This window comes from Triplophysa dalaica, chromosome 18 (assembly GCF_015846415.1).
Source record: "Triplophysa dalaica isolate WHDGS20190420 chromosome 18, ASM1584641v1, whole genome shotgun sequence".
NCBI classification, from domain to species: domain Eukaryota; kingdom Metazoa; phylum Chordata; class Actinopteri; order Cypriniformes; family Nemacheilidae; genus Triplophysa; species Triplophysa dalaica.
In genome coordinates, this window is record NC_079559.1 from 1510974 (window position 1) to 1534196 (window position 23223).

Consider the following 23223-nt stretch of genomic DNA (forward strand, 5'->3'; position numbering starts at 1 on the left):
ATATTTTTCACAAACATCAGACTTCATCAGCAGTGCTGTTATTTATGTTAAGTGTTTATTGTGTGTGTGTTCACTCACCCCTCCTGCTGCTCATGATGGTTTTTGAGTGGCGTGTCATCGCCCTGCGTGTCCTGCGTGCTGTTTGGTGTCATCCTACGAGGACACTGTGTGGACGCCTCCCCTGTATCTATGGTTACGGAGTCCTCCTCTGTGTGCTCTATACAGAGTTATTTAAAAATTACATTTTAAATGTTTAACTCGCATTAAGATTTTAATTTCTGATTACTTTCATTAAAGAACATCAGAAATCAATCTGAAACCAGCTCAATTTTGTGTGTTTGCGCGTGTTTGTTTGTATGTGTAATATAGAGTATACGAGTGAGTGCTTTAGTGTATATGTGAGTGTGTGTTAGTGTTGAGTAAGTGTTTGTCTTTTATGCAAGTGTGTTTAAAGGGGTCATATGACACAGCTATTATGGTTTGTTTTAGATGTAATGCAATGTAAACACGATTTAAGGTTAAAAAACTGTATTTTCAACATATTGCGCATGTTTGTATCTCCTCTTTGCTCCGCCTCTCTAAAACGTTCTGATATTTAACAAAGCTCATCGCTCTGAAAAGCGAGGTCTGCTATGATTGGCCAGTTAACCGATGCGTAGGGATTGGTGGAATACTGCAAGCGTGTGAAGGAAATGTAACGCCTCTGACAATATTTGGAACATCAGGTTCCATTTCAAGTGTACTGACAGGTACACCACCTTACTTGCGTGTACGTTTGGCGGTAGGTTTTTGGGGGTGTGGTTACACGAGGTGTTTCAGGCAGGTCTGGGTGAACATTCACTTTTGTTCCCACAGGGTTGAATTTTTAGCAATTTTACGTATTGTCGCCATATGACCCCTTTAAATGCATGTGTGTTTATGTCAATGTGTGTGTGTGAGAGAGAATGTTTTTGAGGAAATGTCAGTGTGTATAGAATATATGAATATGTGTGCATGTGCATATATTTGTGAAGGTGTGTTTGTGTACATTTGTTTATATATATACTATATGCGAGTGTGTATTTTTGTGTGTATGTAAATGTGAGTAAATGATGTGTGTGAGTGTGTGTGTGTGTTTCTGGGTGAGTGTGTATGTATACATTTAAATGAATGTATGTGTGTGGCTGTTGATGTGTTTTGGTTTTGAGTGTTTGTGTCTGTCTGCTAATGTGTTTAAATTAATATGTGTGTGCGCCTCTATTAATGTGTTTTTTTGTGTATGTATTTGTGTCTATCTGTTAGTGTGTTTAAATAAATGTGTGTGTGTATTTGTCTGTCCGTTAATGTGTTTTAATAAATGTGTGTGTGTGTGTGTGTGTGTCTGTCCGTTAATGTGTTTTAATAAATGTGTGTGTGTCTATTTTTTTGTGAGTGTCTGTCTGTGTGTGTGTGTCTGTTTATGTGTTTAAATAAATGTGTGTGTGTGTGTCTATCCGTTAATGTGTTTTAATAAATGTGTGTGTGTGTGTGTGTGTGTCTGTCCGTTAATGTGTTTTAATAAATGTGTGTGTGTCTATTTTTTTGTGAGTGTCTGTCTGTGTGTGTGTGTCTGTGTATGTGTTTAAATAAATGTGTGTGTGTGTCTATCCGTTAATGTGTTTTAATAAATGTGTGTGTGTCTATTTTTTTGTGAGTATCTGTCTGTGTGTGTGTGTGTGTGTGTGTGTGTCTGTTTCTGTGTTTTAATAAACATGTATGTGTGTCTATTTTTTGTGAGTGTCTGTGTGTGCGTGTCTGTTAATGTGTTAAAAAATAATTGTGTGTGTGCGAGTATGTATGTGATTGTGTGCCTGTAAATGTGTTTAAATAAATGTGTGTGTGTGAGTGTGTGTGCATGTCTGTTAATGTGTTTAAATAAATGTGTGTGTGTGTGTGCAAAATGTGTATGTGTGTTTATGTGAGCATGCGTGAAGATGTCTGTTAATGTGTGTGTGTGCGCGAGTGAGTGAGTGTGTGTGCGTGTCTGTCAATGTGTTTAAATAAATGTGTGTGTGTGTGTGTGTGTGTGTCTTTAAATGTGTTTTTTTGTGAGTGAGTGTTTCTGTGCGTGTGCAAAGTCAGACCTGCTCTGTTGAGGCAATCCAGAGGTCTTGTCAGGTGGGTTGAGATCTGCGAAATCAGAGCATCACCATCAGGACCGGAATGCTGCAGTTCTGCCAGACGTTCTCCCAGTGAATGTGTGGCTTCTAGCAGCGGAGTCGGATCTGAAAACACACAAACACAAAGATGAAACACACATCCACCACTCTTAAAATCTCATTCCCATTAAAAACATCATTTCCCACATCAGGCTGAATTAAGATGCTCCAGCACCACATCAGGCCCGCACTGTTAAAAACCTCCAACATCAGCTGCTTAACTCGCTCCCAGATACTTATCTAGACAAATCCAACAAAGTAGAAGAGGATAAAAAGTCAGCCGAAAAAGAAATAGCATATATATATTTATATAAAGGTGAGAATCTTTAGCACAACAGAGAAGCTGTTTTGCAATGCATGTGTCTCAGCGAGGGGCCCATGGGGCCAACTAGGAGGCGGTTTCTGCGCTAACAAGTCTCCTCTGGATCATTTGATCATTTAAATTATTATGCCAGGAATCCTCAGGAGGCTCCTCGGCTCTCCACATCACAGGGCTGTTTTTAATCTTCCGTCTTTCCTTTCTTCCCCTGAAAAAGTTGGGCTCACAGATGAGCCATGCTCCCGTTGTGTACCTGGCAAAGGAGGTGACTCCCCGAGCCGCGGCACGGAGCGAGAAGAGGCTCATGGGAGCCGAGCTGACACGACGAGAGGAGCTACGCACACACACGCACGCACACAGTGAAGTCTTTCAAAACTCCAAAAGAACAGCAAAACCGCTTCTTTTTGCACACCGACCCCTGACTGCTTTCATCTGGAGCTCTTTGGGCGCGACAGGGGTCCCGAGCTGCTCTCTGAACCCACCCTTCGCACCAAACCGTGCTCACGTTTTCTTCCGGGCCTCTGAACATCTCGGCAAACGGTCGGACGCAAAACATTTCCGGTTTGATTTTCCCGTCCTCTAAATTCAGGTCGAGCGAGGGGGCGAGAGCGGGCCGACGGAGGATATTTCATAAATCAAGACGTTGAAAACAGTCGGAGAGACTTTAAAGAAGCGCTGCGAATGCACGCGTGTGCTTTGTTACAGGAGCGCGGTGGATGTTGCGTCAGTCACTTGGGACGCTGCTTTTAAGAGCAGTATAACTGGTTTTGCACAAAAGACGGCAGCTTAAATCAGTGAACTTCTGCACGTAAACTCCTTCATCACCTTCTTTTAAGTTGTAATGATCAAACCCTTCAGGGTTTCGTCTCAAACGCACGCAGCCATCCTTCTCAATCAGACGCCGCCGCCGCGAGACTCGTTTGAGAGACGGAGGAAATCGCATTACGGAAGTGGTGAAATAGATGCGCGTTGTGAGCGCTGAGATATTAAAGTATGTATTTGTGCTTCTGAAAGATGCGTCCGGGTGCATTTAGAGACGAATCAAACCACAGTCGCGTGTAGATTTGCGCTAATTCTTTGAGAAAGAAAGCGATATTAAAAGTACAAAAAATATGGGCTTGGACACGTACCACGATCACGCCGCACAATACTTGGTGCTCCGTGTAAATAAATTGTATATAAATGATCTAGAGCGCTATATAAAACACTAGGGTACTTTTCTTTGGATGCAAACCAATGCCAGTGTAATATTTTTGAAGAGAAATGTTTATAAACTTCCTCCTATTGGTACCTGTGCATTGAGAAGCACTCGACCATCCGGACTACCCAACATTGTGTTTCCATGGCGACTAAAACATGCATATTCTGCATTTTTAACAAACCAAAAAAACTTCACTTAGTTTGATTTATAAGTCATTTTTCTCTTACGGATAAAAAATGTCCAAACAAGTGTTACTGGTGCAATTATCATCGTTACACACGTGCTTTAGGGCCAAGGTCAAAGGTCATGTCTCAATGACTGCTGACATCATGCATCACAGCTGACATGACACGTCCTCACATGCTGTGTCTGAATGGATGCCAGTTCAAATAAGAATTCATTTTTTTACCTCAAACAAAAAACAATGTTTTTTGTTGTCTATAAGGGAGTCAAGAGAGACATATTTTAAATGATCAGTATTGACTCATGTCAATCTGTTTTTTCCTTTAAATGGTGTTGCTTTGTGCTGTAAAGTTCACTCATGATGATGAGAAACTATTAGAGAATCAATTCTGAACTGAGGTCTTGTCAGAAACAGAAGAAACATGAGGTTTACTCTCATTAGCTGTAATGAATCTGTCTTTTACCTCCGTACGTTTTTAATTCCTTCACTAACATCTTCATTATCAAGTCACATTTACTCAGACAAACTAATTGTCCTCAACATCAGTAACACAATCATAAAGGATAATCCAAAAATAAAACATTCCATAGTTGGTTTATTTTGACATGAATCACATGAGTCTGGAGGTGGAAAGTGAATGGTCAAATCAACAGGATTTGAGTAAATTTGATGAGAAATGTTTGAGTTGATATTGAGATCTTCAATAATATTGACTTTTGATTGCAGCAGAGACAGACCTGAGCTCAGTTTGACACATTGTCGACATCTCTTCTGAAAATATCTGAGACACCTTGCGAAAGTTGATGTCTTGCAGAAATACTAAAAATATCTCATTTTTTCTTTCCTACGATTCTGCGATATCCACACGGTTTGCTAACACAACCCTCAACAGTTCTCTCAAGTTTTTCGTGGTTTTCCGTAGTGAAAAATAAATAGGTTTTCTCTGTAAACATAAATGAAGACTCTGCAGTGTATACTGGTCAGTCGGCAAAAGAAACAACAGTGCATTCATTCCACAGCGATTCGTCTTTTCTTTCTCCTTTAATTAAGATTTCCCGCAGGTTGGTTTTACCTCCGCACCTAATAAATGACGCTTAAAACTCCTCACACGTGTGATGCAACATCCCTCAACTTTCCTCTCATGCGATGACCCAACCCCGTCCCACGAGTCCCATCGATTTCTCTGTAAAGAGGGCAGAGCGACGGAGAGAGCGGGCCAGCGGTGAGGTGCAGCAGCGTCGCCGGGCGGTGCGGTGCGATGTGGCGTGCCAACACGAGCAGGTGTGTCAGGGCGGTCTGTCTTGGCCCTGTCAGCGTTACACCATCATTAGGCAGCACGGGCGCAGCGGGGAGCGGCGCGCGTCTCTCCGGGCCTCTGTAATTACGTTCTGACATAATTAACCCAGCAAGCCCATTAGCCCAGCACAGAGCGCAAAAAAGCTGCGCTATAATTATTTGTTGTGTGCATGCTAATGAGAGCAGCTGCGCGCCCATCGTACAACACGAACAAATTAATTTACAAGGCTGAGCTTCCAGGCTTTTTTCTCGGCGCACTCCAAAAACTACCACATCTCGTTTTGAGTGGATGTTCACAGTTCAAACGCATCTGTTGTGAGACGATTCGTCCTCCACTGATAAACTGAAGCCGATTCGCACAGACGTCGCTAGAAACGGAGTTGACATTCCATTGATTCTGACAAAAATCTGCCGACGTCGTTCTGCTTGCTGCAATAAAGATTTGGACCCAAAACCCATGAGTACACCATTCTTTATTCTCATGTGAGATGAAATGAACATTAAAGCACAGTTAGATGTGGGTTACAACCAGTGTTGGACAAGTTACTCTGAAAAAGTAATTAATTACTAGTTACTAATTACATATTCAATAGTATAGTTAGATTACTGTAGAAATGACTCTCTCCAAAAAGTATTTAATTACATATTACTGATTATTTTCTTACTTGATTAGTTAAGTGATTCAAGGATAGACATAAAACGGCTCTTTTAATTCATTCAAATAAATAATATAAAACTAAATAAAGCAAAATTACATCAGAAGTAACTACCTTTCAAGGGAAAAGTAATTAGATTACAGAAACTAATTACTTAGTAACTAGTTTAAGCCAACACTGGTTACAACACAGTTGTATTACAGTCCAAATTTACCAAACATGTACCGAGATGACAAATCAAAAATTCATAAATATCAAACTAAAGTAAACATCTCAATACGTTCTTCCAAGACAACATCAAACTCTTTACCATGGTCATACAACGCTCTTTATGTCACTCCGATGGGATATCATGGTATACGTTAAAATACCATTCGATTTCAATATGAAGAAAACTATACTCAAACTCAAAAAGCTCTTCAAAATGTAACCAGATCTGAAGTGCTAGATGAAGTATTTAATTTAAACTGAAATTCTATTGATTTTATCACTTTTTTTCCAATATTCCCACATCTCTACCCTTGATTCTCGGCAGTTATAATAACTGTTTTTGAAAAGCCTTGATGAAGAGAGCGTGAAAGACAAACTTTCCTCTCAAAGGCTTTTTTATTTTAGTGCACTTGTGAAGGACACAGTCGGACAAACATCAATAAGACTCAGCGGTGAAGTGTTTGAGCGCGCAGCATCAGTGGAGACGAGTGATCGCAATAAAAGATGAAAATTCAAACACGAGGAAAGACGAAGGTTTGGTGAGAGAGGCCAAGTGTTCCTCTTTAACTCTGTGAAAGCCACAGGAACGAGTTCATATGATGCTGTTAACAGATGAAGCATCGGGCGACTGTCACAGATCATCAGAAGCTTTAGTGCAGATATAATCAAACCTCGGAGGGCTCGAGGTTATGACATTTCATACAAAACATATATACTGTATGAACTAATTGCATTAAGTTATGAATTAAATGAGAAAATATTCAAGCACGTGGCAGAAGAATAAAAACACACAAACATAAAAACAGAGATAAAAGGGATTATCCATATATTGGGCCAAGAGTCAGAAGAATGACTGCCTTACTTAAAGACAAGAGATTTAAAAAATATGTATTTTAATCTATGCTTTCTATGCATTTGTTTCTATTTTAAAATAAACCCCATATTTCCTGATATGCTGCAGTTTTTTTGCATGTAAAACAAGGACTGTCAAACGATTAATCGTGACTAATCGCATTCTAAAATAAAAGTTTGAGTTTACATAATACATTTCTGTTTACTGTGCATATCCATTTTGTATTTATAAACACTTACACATACATTTATATATATAACAATATATATGAAATATAAAAATGGTTGAATATTTATTAGTGGTGGGCATAGATTAATTTTTTTAATCTAGATTAATCTAGATTAATTCCAAAATTTATCTAGATTAATCTAGATTAAAATGGCTCATTTGAATTCTGCCGAAGGCATTCAGAATATGTGTGCTACCCAAATAATGACTAAAAGTAAGTCTTTGAAAATGGGTTTCTCAAGCCAGGTGGCGCATTAGACCAGGGGCTCATCTCCTGTTTCCAAAATGCATCACAAACTGCTTGAGAAAGCTGTTCTACTATGATAATTGGTGATGAAAATAAATTATGTTCAATAAGATGAACTTGTGTTTACTTCCGCATTAGCTAAGGGATGATTTCCGTTTAGGTGGTACTTGAGACTGGAAGAGCTCCTACAGTACATTTACATTTAGTCATTTAGCAGACGCTTTTATCCAAAGCGACTTACAAAGAGTGAGGGAGCAACAAGCGATATGTCATACAGGAGCCATAATACATTAGATCTCAATACAAAGTTACTGGTTTCAACTAAAGCTAGACCACTACCTGTTGAGAGAAAGTGTTTTTTTTAAACCAATTCCCCATTGCACAAGGTGCAAACAACCTTAGTCTTGTCGATTTTCTATTGGGAAGCTTCTTAAACATAAATATTCCCTGAAGCAAACCCGGCGGCTTCATAGCTGCATCCATGTTAGCACGTCACGTTTGATGCGGTAATTTCACAGTAACGTTATGTTGTGTTCAGACCAAACGCGAATGGCGTGTCAAGCGCGAGTGATTTATATGTTAATGCAAAGAGCCAATAGACCTACTTGCTGCGCGAATCGCGTGAATGAAGCCCTGGTTATGAGATGATGAGCCGGCTTCTGCTTCCGCGAATGACGCGAGTTGAAAAATATCGTTCTCGCCGCGTACAGTGCAGTTAAGCTGGTATACATCCGCGCTAAAATATCAAGGTGAAAGTCATCATAGCTTGCGTAGTATAGTCCCAGCTGCCAACCCAACTTTGTGAATAGATTAACGGCGACATTTTTTTTAACGCGCGATAATAGTCTCACTGCGTTAACGGCGTTAAGGCCCACCACTAATATTTATATATTATTTTAATTACTGGTAAAAATAAATATATACATGAGAATATTTCTAAAATATGTATACATGTATTTATTTATAGATATAAAATAATATGAACAGTACAGAGACATATATTATGTAAACACAAACTTTTATTCTGGATGTGATAAATCACGATTAATCGTTTGACAGCCCTAATGAAATCTTAAATTATCAAGTCCATGTCCACTTTTCTCCTTTTTGCACCTTACACTTTATATTCTGATTGTTGAATTGAATCTAAAGGGGCATATAAAGCAACTATTGTACAGATTTGACATCACTTTTGGCCACTACTGTAGATTAAAGAATACAGACTTTAGCATGAAACACACACAGAGATGCTGTGAGATATATGAACTATATATTCACACACACACTTCAGTTTTCTCCCCATGGATTCGTGCTCTATAGGGACCCATTGGCCAGGCAGCACTTTTATGAACATAATGCATTATTAAACATCTCCAACATCTCCTGGGCTTTACTGTTTATTACTGCTCTTACAAATCATCAGTACATAATCTCTGCCGGCCCGCTGAGATCTCACACACACACCAGCACATGAAGCAACATCCCCTGGAAGATACCGTACCATACAAAGCACTGATGAAACATGTGACATTGAACATCATCTTTCCCAAAGGACCACGTAACCATAAACAACAAGAACATGGACCGCGTTTCTCTACAGGACAGCAGTGTGTATATTTTCCATCTGTTTCCATCTGAAATTCTTTAATAAATTCACAACTTGACAAAAATTAAATTAAAAAATTAGATTCAGTCCGTGGTGTTTCTGAATTCTAGATTCAAAAATATTTTAATATATAGATATGTTACGATATAATATGTGATGTGCTACGATGCAGTACTTGGTACAATGGGTTACGCATGATGTTATGTGATGCAGTGCATGGTAAGATGCAGTATGCGTGATGTGATGCAGTTAGTTCCGATATACGATTGAAGTTGGACGATATGATATTGTGCGGTATATGGTGTGGTACGGTATATGCTAAGCTTCAGTCTATGGTATGCGGTATATGATATGATATACGACATTTGATATGTGCTATGCGATGCGTAACGGTATAATGGCGTGTACTGTGAAGGGTATACGTTGCAATATTGTATGCCATGGTGTGTTATACGGTATAGTATGCTGTATACTATAAGCTATAATGTGCTGTGTAGTTTGCGGTTTATGATATACGATATATGATCAAATGCTTTACTGTATATGATGCAATATGGTACCCTTTATGATATACGATATATGATATACGATATGATAATTGTCCAATTTCACTTTAATATGAATGGAAGGTTTGATAAGAAATGTAAAAAAGAAAGCAAGTCATACAGATCTAAATCAACATCAGGAAAGACTACTGCACTTTGTTATGTTATTGAATGTTTATTTGCCATAAAATGATGCAACCACCATGCAGTTAAAGTACACTTTAGTCTTTACTATGATGGATCAATACTATGGAATACTTCACAATACATTTACAAAGTATAGTAGTTTCTTTAACTCACCACAGTTCACTATAGTAAATACTACAGTAAATACTACTAATACCACTAAATGTGAGTCAACATGAGGTCCGATAAATAAAGACTGAAGAACTACAGCCTGTCTTACAAAAACACACCATGATTCAACATCCAACAAACACATGGCTTCGATAGTTTAACCATGATATTTGTTGTAAAACTGTGGTTATACACTCCCCTCAAAAACACGCTCAATACACATTATAATATAAGACTAAAACCACGGTTCATTTTCAAGAGTGTTAGCCGCTGAACTCTGGAGCAGTAACCATTGGTCACCACCAGCCAGCAGTGTAACACTAGCCTTCAAAAGACTAATGATCATTTATGACAAACGGAGGCATCTGAGATCAGGCTTAAGTTTTATCCCCAGCTCTGGAACTCATTCTGGTCCGCACTCTCGCATTTCCTGAAGATTCAGAACCGACATGAAAAGAGCAGGGCACCGCCTCGGGGGTAATGAAGGAGGCAGGGGTGGTGAAACGAGAGGAGGAGAGGGGGCACGAGGGGATTATGGGTACAAAAACACAGGCGGAGGTAGAGCGCGCACCTCGGCGACTGTCTTACGGCTACGCCCCTGGCAACGGCCCTCTCCAGGTGAGACAGCTACAGAAAGATGCCTTTGAGTGACAGGTCTCTCTCTCTCTCGCCGTACACGTGAGGGGGCATGGGGTGTGCAGGAGAGATGCTTTACTTTGACTTCTCGTGTAAGCGGATGCAGAACTGGAAAGCATCCTCATGACCGCAGGGTATGAATATGAGTGTGCTAGAAACACGACCAGGAGCTGTTTATTTACAGGAGAGATTTCTCTCACTGACTGCAGGGCGGGAGAAGTCGGGAGGGATGAGGATTCCAAACTCGTAACAGATGGTCTGTTTACAACATGGGGTGCGTCCCAGAAGAGCCACCTACGAACTGTGAGGTGCATGGGTTAAGATACAGGCTTTCCCTTTAGTTGGCGAGCGGGGAAGAGACTGCCGGATCACACGTAGTCGCCTCGTGTGAAAACAGACAAAACATTTTTAACTTGCAAAATAAAAAACAGCGTCTGCCACGCACACGTTTTTATATCTCGTACATCTGCTTTACAGTTGTTTTCTGGTAATTATACTCCGCTGAATCGGAGGATTAAGTAATTGCTGACAAAACAGGAAAAGAGAGAAAAACATTATGGTATGGAAACGGGGAGCCATCGGTTTCTGTCGACATCAGCCACAAAGACAGAAAGACGAACAGAGAGAGATGTAGATGGCAAATGAACGCATCAGCGTTTCCCGTTTGACACCCCCAGGAATGAAAACAGAAGAACTCTTTGTAGATAAACAGACGAGGCGTGTGTGTTTTTACTTTATTAACAAGTTACAAGCGCCGCTCGCAGGAATCTAATGTTTGATAGAGACAATCTAATGTTATGCATCGATCTGAACATTCACCGCTGATAACCTTAAACATGACAAAATACTGTAGGATACTTTAATACTTACTATAGTGAACTGAAGTCAAATCTATAGACTCTTATGTGATTTTAAAACCTACCATAGTACATATAATATACTACAGTTTATCATTTCACCACATTTATTCTTGCTAAATAGTGTTGTGTACATTAACAAAGTAGATCACCTATACTATAATTTGCTACAATTTAATGCAGTTTACCATAGTATTAAAGTACTGTATACTTCATACTAAAGTTCACAATAGTTAGTAATACTACAATATACATTTACAAAGTGTAGTGTCAAACACTTTAATAACACCAAAGTATATATAAAGTTTATTATATTAAGCACGAATGCATACTAGGGTATTAACCACAACTCGACCATTTAATATAGTTATACTTCTATCGTCAAGCAAACTATAGTATACATCAATAAAGTGTAATAATATTTTAATATGCTAAAGTATAAAACAACTTACCACAGTTTACTATAGTAAATATTAAAGTATACTACCGTATATACAGTAATTTATCACCCCAGTTAGTGATAAATATAATATACTACAGATTTTAATGCAGAATACTAAAGTATACATTAACAAACCACAACACTATAGTAAACACTAAAGTATACAACAGCATTTAGCATACTTTCTCAATTTACTATTGTTAAACTATTGTTAAGCTACAAAAAACTATAGTATACAGCAACAAAGTGAAGTAATTATTTTAACATGCTAAAGTATATAACAATTTACTATAGTAAATAATAAAGTATACTATGATATAGGCTATACTACAATTTATAGTATATAGTACTATATATATATAGTATATAGCACAATTTAAGGTATACAGCAACAAAGTGTAGCAATTATTTGAACAAGCTAAAGTATATTACCATTTACTACAGTTTACTATAGTAAATAATATAGAACACTACGATATAGGCTATACTACATTTTATAAGTTCACTACAGTGACTAATACCCAATACTAAAGTATACATTTACAAAGCGCAGTATACTAAATACCCCACAATACTACTATAATATAATACACTACAGTGTACTACAGTTTACTATAGTAATCACTATAGTATACAACAGCATTTAGTTTCAATTCACTATAGTTAAAACTTTAAAACTATAGAATAGACAAAGTGTAGCGATTACTTTTAGTAACTAAAATATCATAACTTTTCCTATAGTAAATGTTAATGTATACAACAGTGTTTTTCATCAGGTCAAAGGGGGGAAATGTAGGTGACGGAGACCCTGATGAACATTATACTTTGCAAAGTGAATCATTGCCATAAACTTGCCAAAAGTTACTCCAATATTATGTGTGAGGTGATGTAAACCCCTTTAATCATGTCATTTTATCAGTGAAGGCTTCTAATGTGGTATTGTGGAGGATGCGCGGTGGAAACCAGAGCCAGTTTACTGTCCTTTATGACACCTGGAGTGGTTCATTCCTCAAGAGCGGAGGGGGGTGACCTTGCTCAAAGCCACGGGAAGAATCTGATTAATAGCTTTGTGTAGAAAACAGACTCTCTCTCACAGATGGCATCGTCTGTCAGGGGTCGATACAGATGAAAACGCACCTCTCATTGTCAGAACGCTTTTCTTAAAGGTGAAACGCCAGTTCAGGCTCAGGTCACGAGAGGCTGCTAACGCTCGCGTGCTTTGGGCCGAAGGCTGGGACGTCGAGCCATGTTTAGACACAGTAACGCTCTGGAACATCTAAACGTGTCCTTGTGCAAACCGGACCATCGGAAAGCTACAGGCGAGGTTAACTACATTTCACACGCTGAGAGTCATTCGCCTGACCTTAACACGCTCATGTGATGCTCAGGTGGGTGACTCGGGTTTGAATCTCAGACTGTACATCAACATTATTTATAACAAAATCAACGTTTAGAATGTTGAACTAACTGATGTTGAAGCTACGCTAGACACAACATCTCATTTATTTTCAGTACAAAGTGGCCAACTTAGAATCTGTATCGTCTCCAGCGAATTCTGACTGTAAATGTGATCCACGACGAATGATTTACAAGAGCTCTCACGCTCGCCATGATAAATACCGTCTGTTCGGCAAAAATAATCTATTAACAAAAACACATACAGCACGCCCTGATATGGATGAGTTCTACAAAACAAATGTTTTAAATAAATCAAGTAATATTCAATTATTAAATCTCGCTTGCATGTTATTTTATACTCGCACAAGAACAAAAAATGTTTTGTTTTCCAGAACAAATATGAAAACATCATCTTTAATCCAGACACATATTTTTGAGAAGCAAAATGACAAGATATTAAGTCTTGTTTTATGAATTCTCCAAATAAAGTGCACGCTTAAAAGAAGAAAAATATCCCAAGTTCAGAGAAAATTCAAATTTGATGACATTTTTCGTAAAACAAGACTTAATATCTTTTGTCAGTTTGGTTCGAATAAAAGTTGATTTAAGATGATACGATGATAAACAACACAAAAATACGCAAGATATGTTTTGATACTGAAGATCAAGACCTACGCTTCAAGTATTTAAGGTAACATAATTATTTACGAGGAGCTGGCTACCAGGATTACGTGATGTCTCTAACATAATCTCTTTTAAAATAAACACTTTGCTTCGCTCGTATGCGCCTGTTTCCCTGCAGTGCCCTTCAAAGGTGCAAAAAGACCATTTGGACATCGCCCAACACCCGGTGAGAGGAATGAAGGAGACCTTTAACGTCAGTCAGCTGATCTAACGTCTCTCCAGTGTCTCTTACTCAGTCAATGAATCTGGAAACAGCGCCGTCAGACTGCTTGTGATCGCTGATAGGAGGATCTAGAGCCATTCTCTCTCTCCTCTGCTGTAAACTCCACCATCAATCCACTGTTTCACTCTTTAACTCTGTGTGTGTCACTGTCCAGCTGAGCTCTGATTGGCTCACTGCAGAACCTGAGATCATCCAGAGCACTCATGTTCGTTGGGTCCATCATCACATTAAATTCACAATGCAAAGTCAAAGCTCATAAAACAGATCCTAAAGAAATCACGTTAAATGTGACGCTGGCCCTATAAGAGTCTTTACCTGCTATTACAAACACCAAAGAAAAGCATTTATGGATGTGGTGTACATACTTTTCCATGGTGTCATGTGCAACTGCAAAGTCAATAGATGGTTTTGTTTATTAAAATAGTGAGTGTGTATGTGTGTGTATGTGTGTGCATGTGTGCGGGCAGGTGCGGCGCTCACCTGGGGCCTCGATCAGCTGTTTATATATTCCCAGGAATGCAGACTCCGCCTCCTTACTGCGCTGGCTCAACGCAACCACCTGCAGCAGAGAGATGAGGTCATCAATCTAAGACGCACTTAAGGGCCCGCGCAACACATAACAACACGTTTCAAATCAATAATCCTGCTCCGTATGTTTGAAGCCGAGGAAAAGTTTATTCTACCATTAATGCACACAACAACATTTTATTACCATCGTACAAGAATACAGACACGCACACAGGTTCATACACACCCACATGTATGAAAAACAGCTCCATGCACACAGAGCGCAATATACACATGCACGCACGAACACACAAACACAGTGTGATCATCTCAGAGAAGCACACATTTAAGATAAAAGAGAGAAAGACTTTATTTTGTATGAAATGACCAGATTTGTGTTTTTGCATGCTATTGAACACATATATGATATTTTTGCAGTAAAACGTTTAAACATCCTTAAAGGGAGATCTGTAGTTCATCCAAAAATGTTTCATCATTTAGTCACACTCATGTTATTTCATACCTGTATAAATGTCTTTGTTCCAATGAATACAAAGAAAGATATTTGGAAGAATGTCAGCAATTTTCAGTTCTGGGACATCCTCAACTACCATAGTAGGAAAGAAAATATTGTATTTTGTTGTTCTGTTGAACAAATATTTAGATGTTTTGAAGAATCAAGGAAAATAAAGAGTTCTCGTGCACCTTTGACTACAATTTCATTTACTACTATGGTAGTCAATGATGTCACAGAGCTGAAAATGACTTACATTCTTCTAAATATCTTTCTTTGTGTTCAAGTCATTTATATAGGTATGAAATAACATGAGCGCGAGTAATGATTGAATATTCCTTTTTGATGATCTATCACTTTAACGCAACACAATGTATTTGCATGATGCGTCTGAACATCAATATTGGCATCAACACTGTTTTATAAAGAATGTATTTTAAGCATATTTTGACTGTACTGTAACTTGTTTTAAGGAGACATTTTACAACATTCAGTGAAATTAAAAAACATTTGCCAATGGGGCATGAAAAATAAACCCAATAAACCCAACGCAAGACATATTATCTGAAAGCTGCCCTATTATGTTTTTATGAAGCACGATTTTGCTTCATAAGTATATTTATCTTGTTTTAGAAAAAGTTTCATTTTTTTGTTACAGGAAAATGAGACAAAATTAAAGATTAAATAAATCTAGTTTTCCATTCCCAGTGTGCGTGTGTGTCAGAAGTAAAGCGAAAATCGCTCAGATCTGTGCAAAATGAAGTCAGGTCAGACACGAACAGAAAGCCGAATAACCCGACCCATCGCCCCTGCTATTCTCTTCTCTACAGGTGACTCCAACCAATTACGGATTCATTAAGAAAGAGCCGGAGAGCAGAATGGTCTGCCACCTGGCCCCATAGAGAGGGCACCTGTGCCTGTGGATATGTGCATTCGACATCAAGACCACACCGCACACCTCCAAACAAACACCGCTACACTTCAGTCACCTTACACACTGGAGGGAAGGTTATTGCCTAAAACGGCCGGCCAGGCCCCGGACAAGACACTCTGTGCCCATCTGAAATGTGAGCGGACAAAGCTGTGGGTGAAGTGAAAATGGTGCCAACGGCTGAGACCAGACACAAACCTTTCCTTCATATTCAAATCAACATCTACAGGGTTTTCTTTTATACGGTTACTTTAGGGACAAGCTCAGAAAGAACCCAATGCTATATGGTTTGTTTCTAACAAGAGCATGCTACATAAGCGTTATCATATACAAAGAAAGCAAAGATACTATTTGACACTTTTTCATGTTTTTTAATTGAAAAACGATTTTATATGTAATATGTATAGGATGCATTAACCAACATTTCAAATAGTAGTATGTTAACTTGACATGACCTCAACACGTTAAGTTCAAAGAGTTACATGCATATATCACTTTTGAGAATTTTCAATCTTTTAAAGGAGTAGTTCACCATCAAAATGAAAAATGTTGTTAACAGAAAACCGTCGGTCCCCATTGAATTGCATTCGGTTTTGTGTCCATACAAAAGACGTCCCAATGGGAAAGACGGTTTTTGGTTACCAACCTTTAAAAAAAAAAAAAACACAGCTTTGAAATGACAACTTGGTGAGTAAATGACGACAGAATGTTCATTTTCAAGGTGAACTATTCCTTTAAAAATACCATTAGACAAACGTCTTAAAGGGACAGTTCACCAAAAAATGAAAATTCTGTCATCATTTACTCTCCCTCAGATTGTTTCAAACGTGTATAAAGTTTTCCTTCTGCTAGAAGATATTTGAAGATATTAAACAAAGAAATCTCATCCCCCATTTACTGCCATAGTAGGGGAAAGAAATACTATGGGACTCAATGGGGGATGAGATCGGTTTGGTCACTGACATTCTTACAAATATCTTCTTTTGTGTTCAGCTGAACAAAGATATTTATACAGGTTTGAAACAATCTGAGCGAGAGTAAACGATGACAGGATTTTCGTTTTTGGGTGAACTGTCCCTTTTAAAATACTTAAAGAAACAGATGGTTGGAACTAAAAGTGGAATAGAAACAGAAGACAGAGCTCACTGTATTATGGGATACAGATGACAGAGTGTGCTGCTTTGCCAACCGTGCAAAAAGAACACATACTTGCATACTTCTTTCAAAAATCTGTACGTCATTCCGAACATAACCAATGAGAATCATGTCATGAATCACAGAGGTTCCGTCTCATGTAAGATAGAGAGAAACTTCATTGATGATGAAGATACAAATTCGCCAGCACTTACCGTCCAAAAGAAATTGTGATTTTCTCTTTTTTCCTCCCCAAACTCTCTCTTTTCCTGGACATGATGTTCAGTTCCCTTTCTGTCGGTCTCTCGACGTTGTGTCGAGAACGACAGATGGGGTTCGCCCTTGAGAACCAATCAACTCTGACTACTATAGAAAAGGCCAATGAAATTTGGCGAATGCAATTTGCATGCCGGGCTCCGCCCCCGGAAATCCGGTATAAAAGGAGGCCGGCGTGCAGCATTCACTTACCTTTTGTTCTTCAGAGCCATCGCTCATGAGTACAACTCAGGATTCAATCCTCTACAACTACACGCTGGTGCTACGACGTGTTACAGCGGATCGTCCCTTCCTGCAGCGACCTTCCCCTGGGCGTCTCGGCGGTTCCGGAGGTGTTAGAGATTTTTTCTAAAAGTCCTTTTCAGGACTGACTGAGCATTCTCCAGCGCGGCATGTCCCGCTGTTCTCTTGGGTGCGGCACCCTCATCGAGGAGGGGGATGGACACGATCGCTGCATTAGGTGTCTGGGCGTCCAGCACACTGAAGCAGCGTTCGTTGACACATCTGCCTGCACTGCGGGCAGATTGTCATTCAGAAGTTGCGGTCACGGGTGGCTGTCTTCCTACGGGAACCAGCCACCATTTCGTCTGCTACCCGGGCTGTGACATCTGTGGCTACGGCCCCGATGACCACCCACGTTAGCAGCGTTAGTGATACGGGGAACTCTGCGAACGTAAACCCGCCAGCCAAGTGCTCACGGGCCGATCGCACCCCGATTCGCTCTTCTGAACGTTCCCCAACCGGCGGTGGCATACCGTCCGGATCCTCACGCACACACTCGGAAACGATGTGTGACGTAGATGAGATGTCGCTCGCAGCATCGGAGGGAGACTGGCATCCGACTCTGCCGAATCCAAACTCCACCCCCAGCGGTCGAGTTCAGGAGGAAGCAGAAGTGATGTCATCCGTGCTAACCCGGGGATGCGTGGTTCCCGAGGTCGGTGCGCGGTGCAAACCGCGCCCACCCCGGGTGCCATGTTTTTCCCGGAGGTGCATGAGGAGCTGTGTAAAACTTGGAACGCTCCACTCACGGACCGTTCCAGTGAAACCAGCTCCGGCTCCCTTACTTCCCTCGATGGTGAGGCAGCCAAGGACTGCGTCGAGATCCCCCGGGTGGAACGTCCGCCTGCGGTGCACCTGTGCCGCGGACGGCTACCACCTGGGGGGGGATCGACCACTCCTACCGTCCAAAGCACGTAAGACTTCGGCATCACTGGTGTCGAAAGCTTGCGATGTTGCGGGCCAGGCTGCCTCCTCTCTCTATGCCTTGGCCATCCTGCAGGTCCGCCAGGCCAGGGCGTTGAGAGGGCTCCACGAGGGTAAGGCCGACCCGGGTATAATGCAGGATCTCCGTGCCACCGCTGACAGCGCTCTACGGGCGACTAAGGCGGCGGCACGGGCCCTGGGTCGGACGATGTCCACGGTAGTGGTCCAGGAGAGACACCCCCGGCTATACCTTGTGCAGAAGAGTGACAGCAAGGAAGTCCGCTTTCTTGATGCACTCATCTCGCAGGGTGGGTTGTTGGTAACACCGTCGAGGACTGCGCTCAGCAGTTTTTTGACGGCGAAGCAGACAGTGGCAATTAACCACATTTTTTTCACGCCGCGACTCGGCCGCCTACAGGCCTCCGAGATCTCACGTGACGTCTGCTTCCCTGCAACCCAGGACCCTTTCGGCATCGGCTCCGGTTCCTGTGCCCCCACAGGCGGCACCCCGGAAGCAGAGGTCGAGGGGGAAACCTACACCCCGTCAGCAACCTCCTCGCGAGAAGGGACACTGACGGGAAGACCCCAGGGAGAACAACATCGGGCCCGAACCTTCACAGCCACGGCTCTGATCGGTCGGTACGGGACGACTCCTGCCTCGTCACCAAAGCCGGGCCCTTGTTAGGGCTTGGCGCCCACTTACTCACTGAGTTTTCTGTTCTCCCCGGGTTTACTTGCAGCCGATCGCACACTCCACTGGACTGTGCTCGGCGAACCGACCTCACACCCTGGCGAGGCGTGAGGTCGTACACATACGACAGCCGTCACCACTCTCAAACCGACAGTGCGTGCCGTGGTCCCGCCAGGCAGGTAAGCAGGCGGAGCAAAAACCTTCCCTCCGGGGACTCCCCGCGACATGGTTAGCTCCGCCAGCCGACGAACCACCCCCCGTGGGAATGATGAAGCAGACCGTCCCCTTGGTCACCCTGTCACAGTCCCTGGGAGCTCGAGAGCTGCCCACACTGTCTCGCTGGCTAATGAGGGCGGTCCGTCTTGGTTACTCGATCCAGTTCGCCAGAGACTCACCCAAGTTTCGGGGCATCATCTCTCCCTCTGTCAGAGGCAGGGACGCCTCCGTACTTCGGGTAGAGGTCACCACCCTTCTGGCAAAACAGGCATCGAGTTCGTCCCTCAAAACCAAGATGTTCAGTGGGTCACCACCCGCACTTCATCGTTCCCAAGAAAGACGGCGGGTTGCCCCCAAAGCACCTTCACAAGCTGCCATTCAGGGTGCTCACACAGAGGCGCGTCCTGACATCTATGAGGTGTCAGGATTGGTTCGTGGCAATCGACCTGAAGGACGCTTACTTTCATGTCTCGATCCTCCTCGACACCGGCCGTTCCCACGGTTCGCGTGCGAGAGGCGGGCATATCAGTACAGAGTCCTCCCTTTCGGTCTGTCCCTGACCGCCCTTTCTCCCTGAGAGGAGGAAGGCGAGCGGGTACTAAACTATCTCAGCGACTGGCCTATCTTGGCACACTCGCGAGATCTGTTATGTACACAAAGGGACCTGGTGCTCCGGCACCTAGGTCGATTGGGACTCCAGGTCAACCAAGAGAGGGGCAAGCTCTCCCCAGTGCAGAGCGTCCTCTTTCTCGGTATGGAACTCAACTCTGTCACCATGTCGGCACACCTGTCCGCAGTTGTGCCCAACCAGTGTTGAACTGTCTGAAATGAACATTTTAGGCAGACAGCGGTCCCCCTGAAACAATTCAGAGGCTCCTGGGACACATGGCGTCCTCGCGGGCTAATACCCCTCGAGTTGATGCACATGACACCGCTCCAACACTGGTTTCAGAGTCGAGTTCCGAGGAGAGCGTGGCACACCGGCAGCAGGCGCATGGTGATGCCGCCCTGCTGCCGACGCACCATAACCCCTAGTCTTTATGACTTTTTCGACGGACTCAGGTCCCTCTGAGCAGGTTATGAGGCAGGTCGTGGTGACGACTGAAGTCTCCCTGCAGGGGTGCGGTGTAGTGTGCAACGGGCACGCAGGTGGGGTGTTGGACGAACCCCCGCCTGCGCTGGCATATCAATTGCCAAGAGTTGTGGGCTATGCTACTTGCACTGAGCAGGCTACGGCCTCTCGTGCGAGACATACACGTGCTGTTCCGAGGACAGCACTATAGCTGTAGCGAATACAGATCGTCAGGGTGGCGTTCGCACACAGCAGCTAAACACAACTTGCTCGACGCCTCCTCCGGTGGAGTCAACAGGTGACTCGTTCCCTGCAGGCCACACACCCCGGGCAAACTGAACTAGACAGCCGACGTGCTTTCTCGCCAGTTTATGCCTCGTGGAGAGTGGCGACTCCACCCCCGTGCAGTCCAGCTCATTTGGAGGCTGTTCGGGTAGGCCCAGGTAAAACCTGTTCACCTCCCGTAACACCACCATTTGCCCGCTTGATAGTCCCTGCCCTCGGCACGGATATCCTTGCGCACAGCTGGCCGCGGGATGGGCGGAAGCACACCTTCCCCCCCCAGGAGCCTTCTTGTACAGACTCTGTGCAAGGTCAGGGAGCAGGAGCACCAAGTGTTATTGGTTACACCACACCGGTCTAACCGCACTTGGCCTCAGAGCCGATGCTCTGGATAGCGACTCCCCCTGAACCATTCCCCTGACAGAGGACCTGCTCTCTCAGGGGAAGGACACGTTCTGGCATCCCAGATCAGACCTCTGGAACACCCATGTCTGGTCTCTAGACGGGACGAGAAGATCCTAAGATGGCTACTCCCCCTATACGGCTGAGACCATCACCCAGGCTAGGGCCCCATCTACTAGGCGGTTACACGCCTCTAGACGGTGCCTCTTCTCGTCCTGGTGTCTTTCTCAACGAGAAAGACCCACTGAGGTGCTTGATCAGGATTGTGTTCCCCTCCTCACGAGACTGGAGACTAACATCTCCCTTCCACACTGAAAGTGTATGTAGTCGCTATTGCCACTCATCACGACTCAGTCGGTGGAAAGTTTCTAGGGCAACACGACCTGGTCACCAGGTTCCTAAGCAGCGAGAGGGCGGAATCCGCCTCATCTCCGCTCCATACCCTCTTGGGACCCTAAGTGGTCCTGGGGAGCCTCAGGGCCCCCCAAAGAGCCCCTCGGAGGTTCCGATCTTCCTCATAGAGTAAGACGGCCCTCCTGACGGCGCTCACTTCCTTCAAGAGGGTAGGGGACCACCGAGCATCCTCCGTGTCCCTGGATTGCCTTAAACTCGGCCCTGGAAACTCTCACGTTATCTTGAGACCCAGGCCCGGATGCGTGCCCAAGAAGTTCCCACTACTCCCTCCGGGGCCAAGTGGTGAACTTGCAGGCGCTCCCCATAGGGGAGGAAGACCCAACCCGATTAGTGTTGTGTCCAGTACGTACTGGACCGCACGCAGAGCTCTGAAGCTCTGACCAGCTCCGTGTCTGTTGGAGGACAGCAGAAGGGGAAGGCTGTCTCCAAACAGAGGCTGGCGCACTGGGTCGTGGACGCCGTTACGACGGCATTCCGATCTCAGAATCTCCCATGCCCATTGGCAGTGAGGGCTCACTCCACACGGAGTTTAGCCACCTCCTGGACACTGGCAGAAGCGCCTCTCTAGCAGACATCTGTAGAGCTGCGGGTTGGGCTATGCCCAAACACCTTCGCAAGGGTTAACAACCTTCGCGTAAACCCGGTGTCAGCCCACGTCCTGCGTGGCGACATGTAGGACTGGCATCCGGGGGGGCGTATGCCTGCGAAAGCACCTTTCCACCCTCTAACAGGTTGGGTCAGTGTGCTATTTACCTTTTCTTCTTACCCGAACACATCGCTAAGAAACTGGTACCTCACCAGCCTCCCTTCTTACCCAGACACTGGTTAAGAATAGGCATTCCATCCATCACCAAACAAGCACCCCCTGGGGGCTGGCTGGGCAGAGCAGCCTTCCCCCTTAGGCCGGGATACCATGTGAGCTATCACAGATAGCTCTAACCGGACCTAGTGCTACCGGACGTCTGTAACACCCCCTCCGTGGGCTGTTCCGTCTGATGTATCCTCATGAGAATGGTTCCCACTCCTGGTAACCCATGAGCTTCCCCAGGTGGGCCTCCACCTCGCGGTTAACTACTCAGTCCGCACGTTCCATGCGTTCTCCTCCAAGGACGAGACCATACCTATATCCACCATATTCCTCCCCACGGGTAGGAGGTGGCCTCTGTAGCGCTTCTCTGATTAAGAGTCGCGCTTACCCGGTGTAAACTGATCTGGACGGCCTCTCGCCTATAGAGAGCTAAGGCCCCGTCCGTGAAAGTTACCGGTCAGGGCTGTACCCATCTTTCTCCAAGAAAGCTCTGGAACCCCCCGACCACCACACTGGAAGGTTACAGTCTCACGAAAGCTTCGAGATGACACGCCCAGGCTTGTTACCGTCGCTTCGCTAGAGATTGTGACGCGATACAGCGTTGTGGCGTTTTCCATAGGCAACCCCATCTGTCGTTCTCGACACAACGTCGAGAGACCGACAGAAAGGGAACGTCTTGGTTACGTATGTAACCTCAGTTCCCTGATGGAG

The 23223-nt window shown here is 43.5% G+C and overlaps 1 protein-coding gene across 1 annotated transcript in view; it reads right to left on the reverse strand.

The window, feature by feature from the left end:
• The window catches only part of cux2b (cut-like homeobox 2b), a 119818-nt gene that overhangs the window by 20835 nt on the left and 75760 nt on the right, over window positions 1-23223 (reverse strand). Inside the window, 3 exon segments of the mRNA XM_056773094.1 lie at window positions 79-217; window positions 2103-2243; window positions 14540-14618. Of these exon segments, the coding sequence (XP_056629072.1) occupies window positions 79-217; window positions 2103-2243; window positions 14540-14618 (359 nt within the window).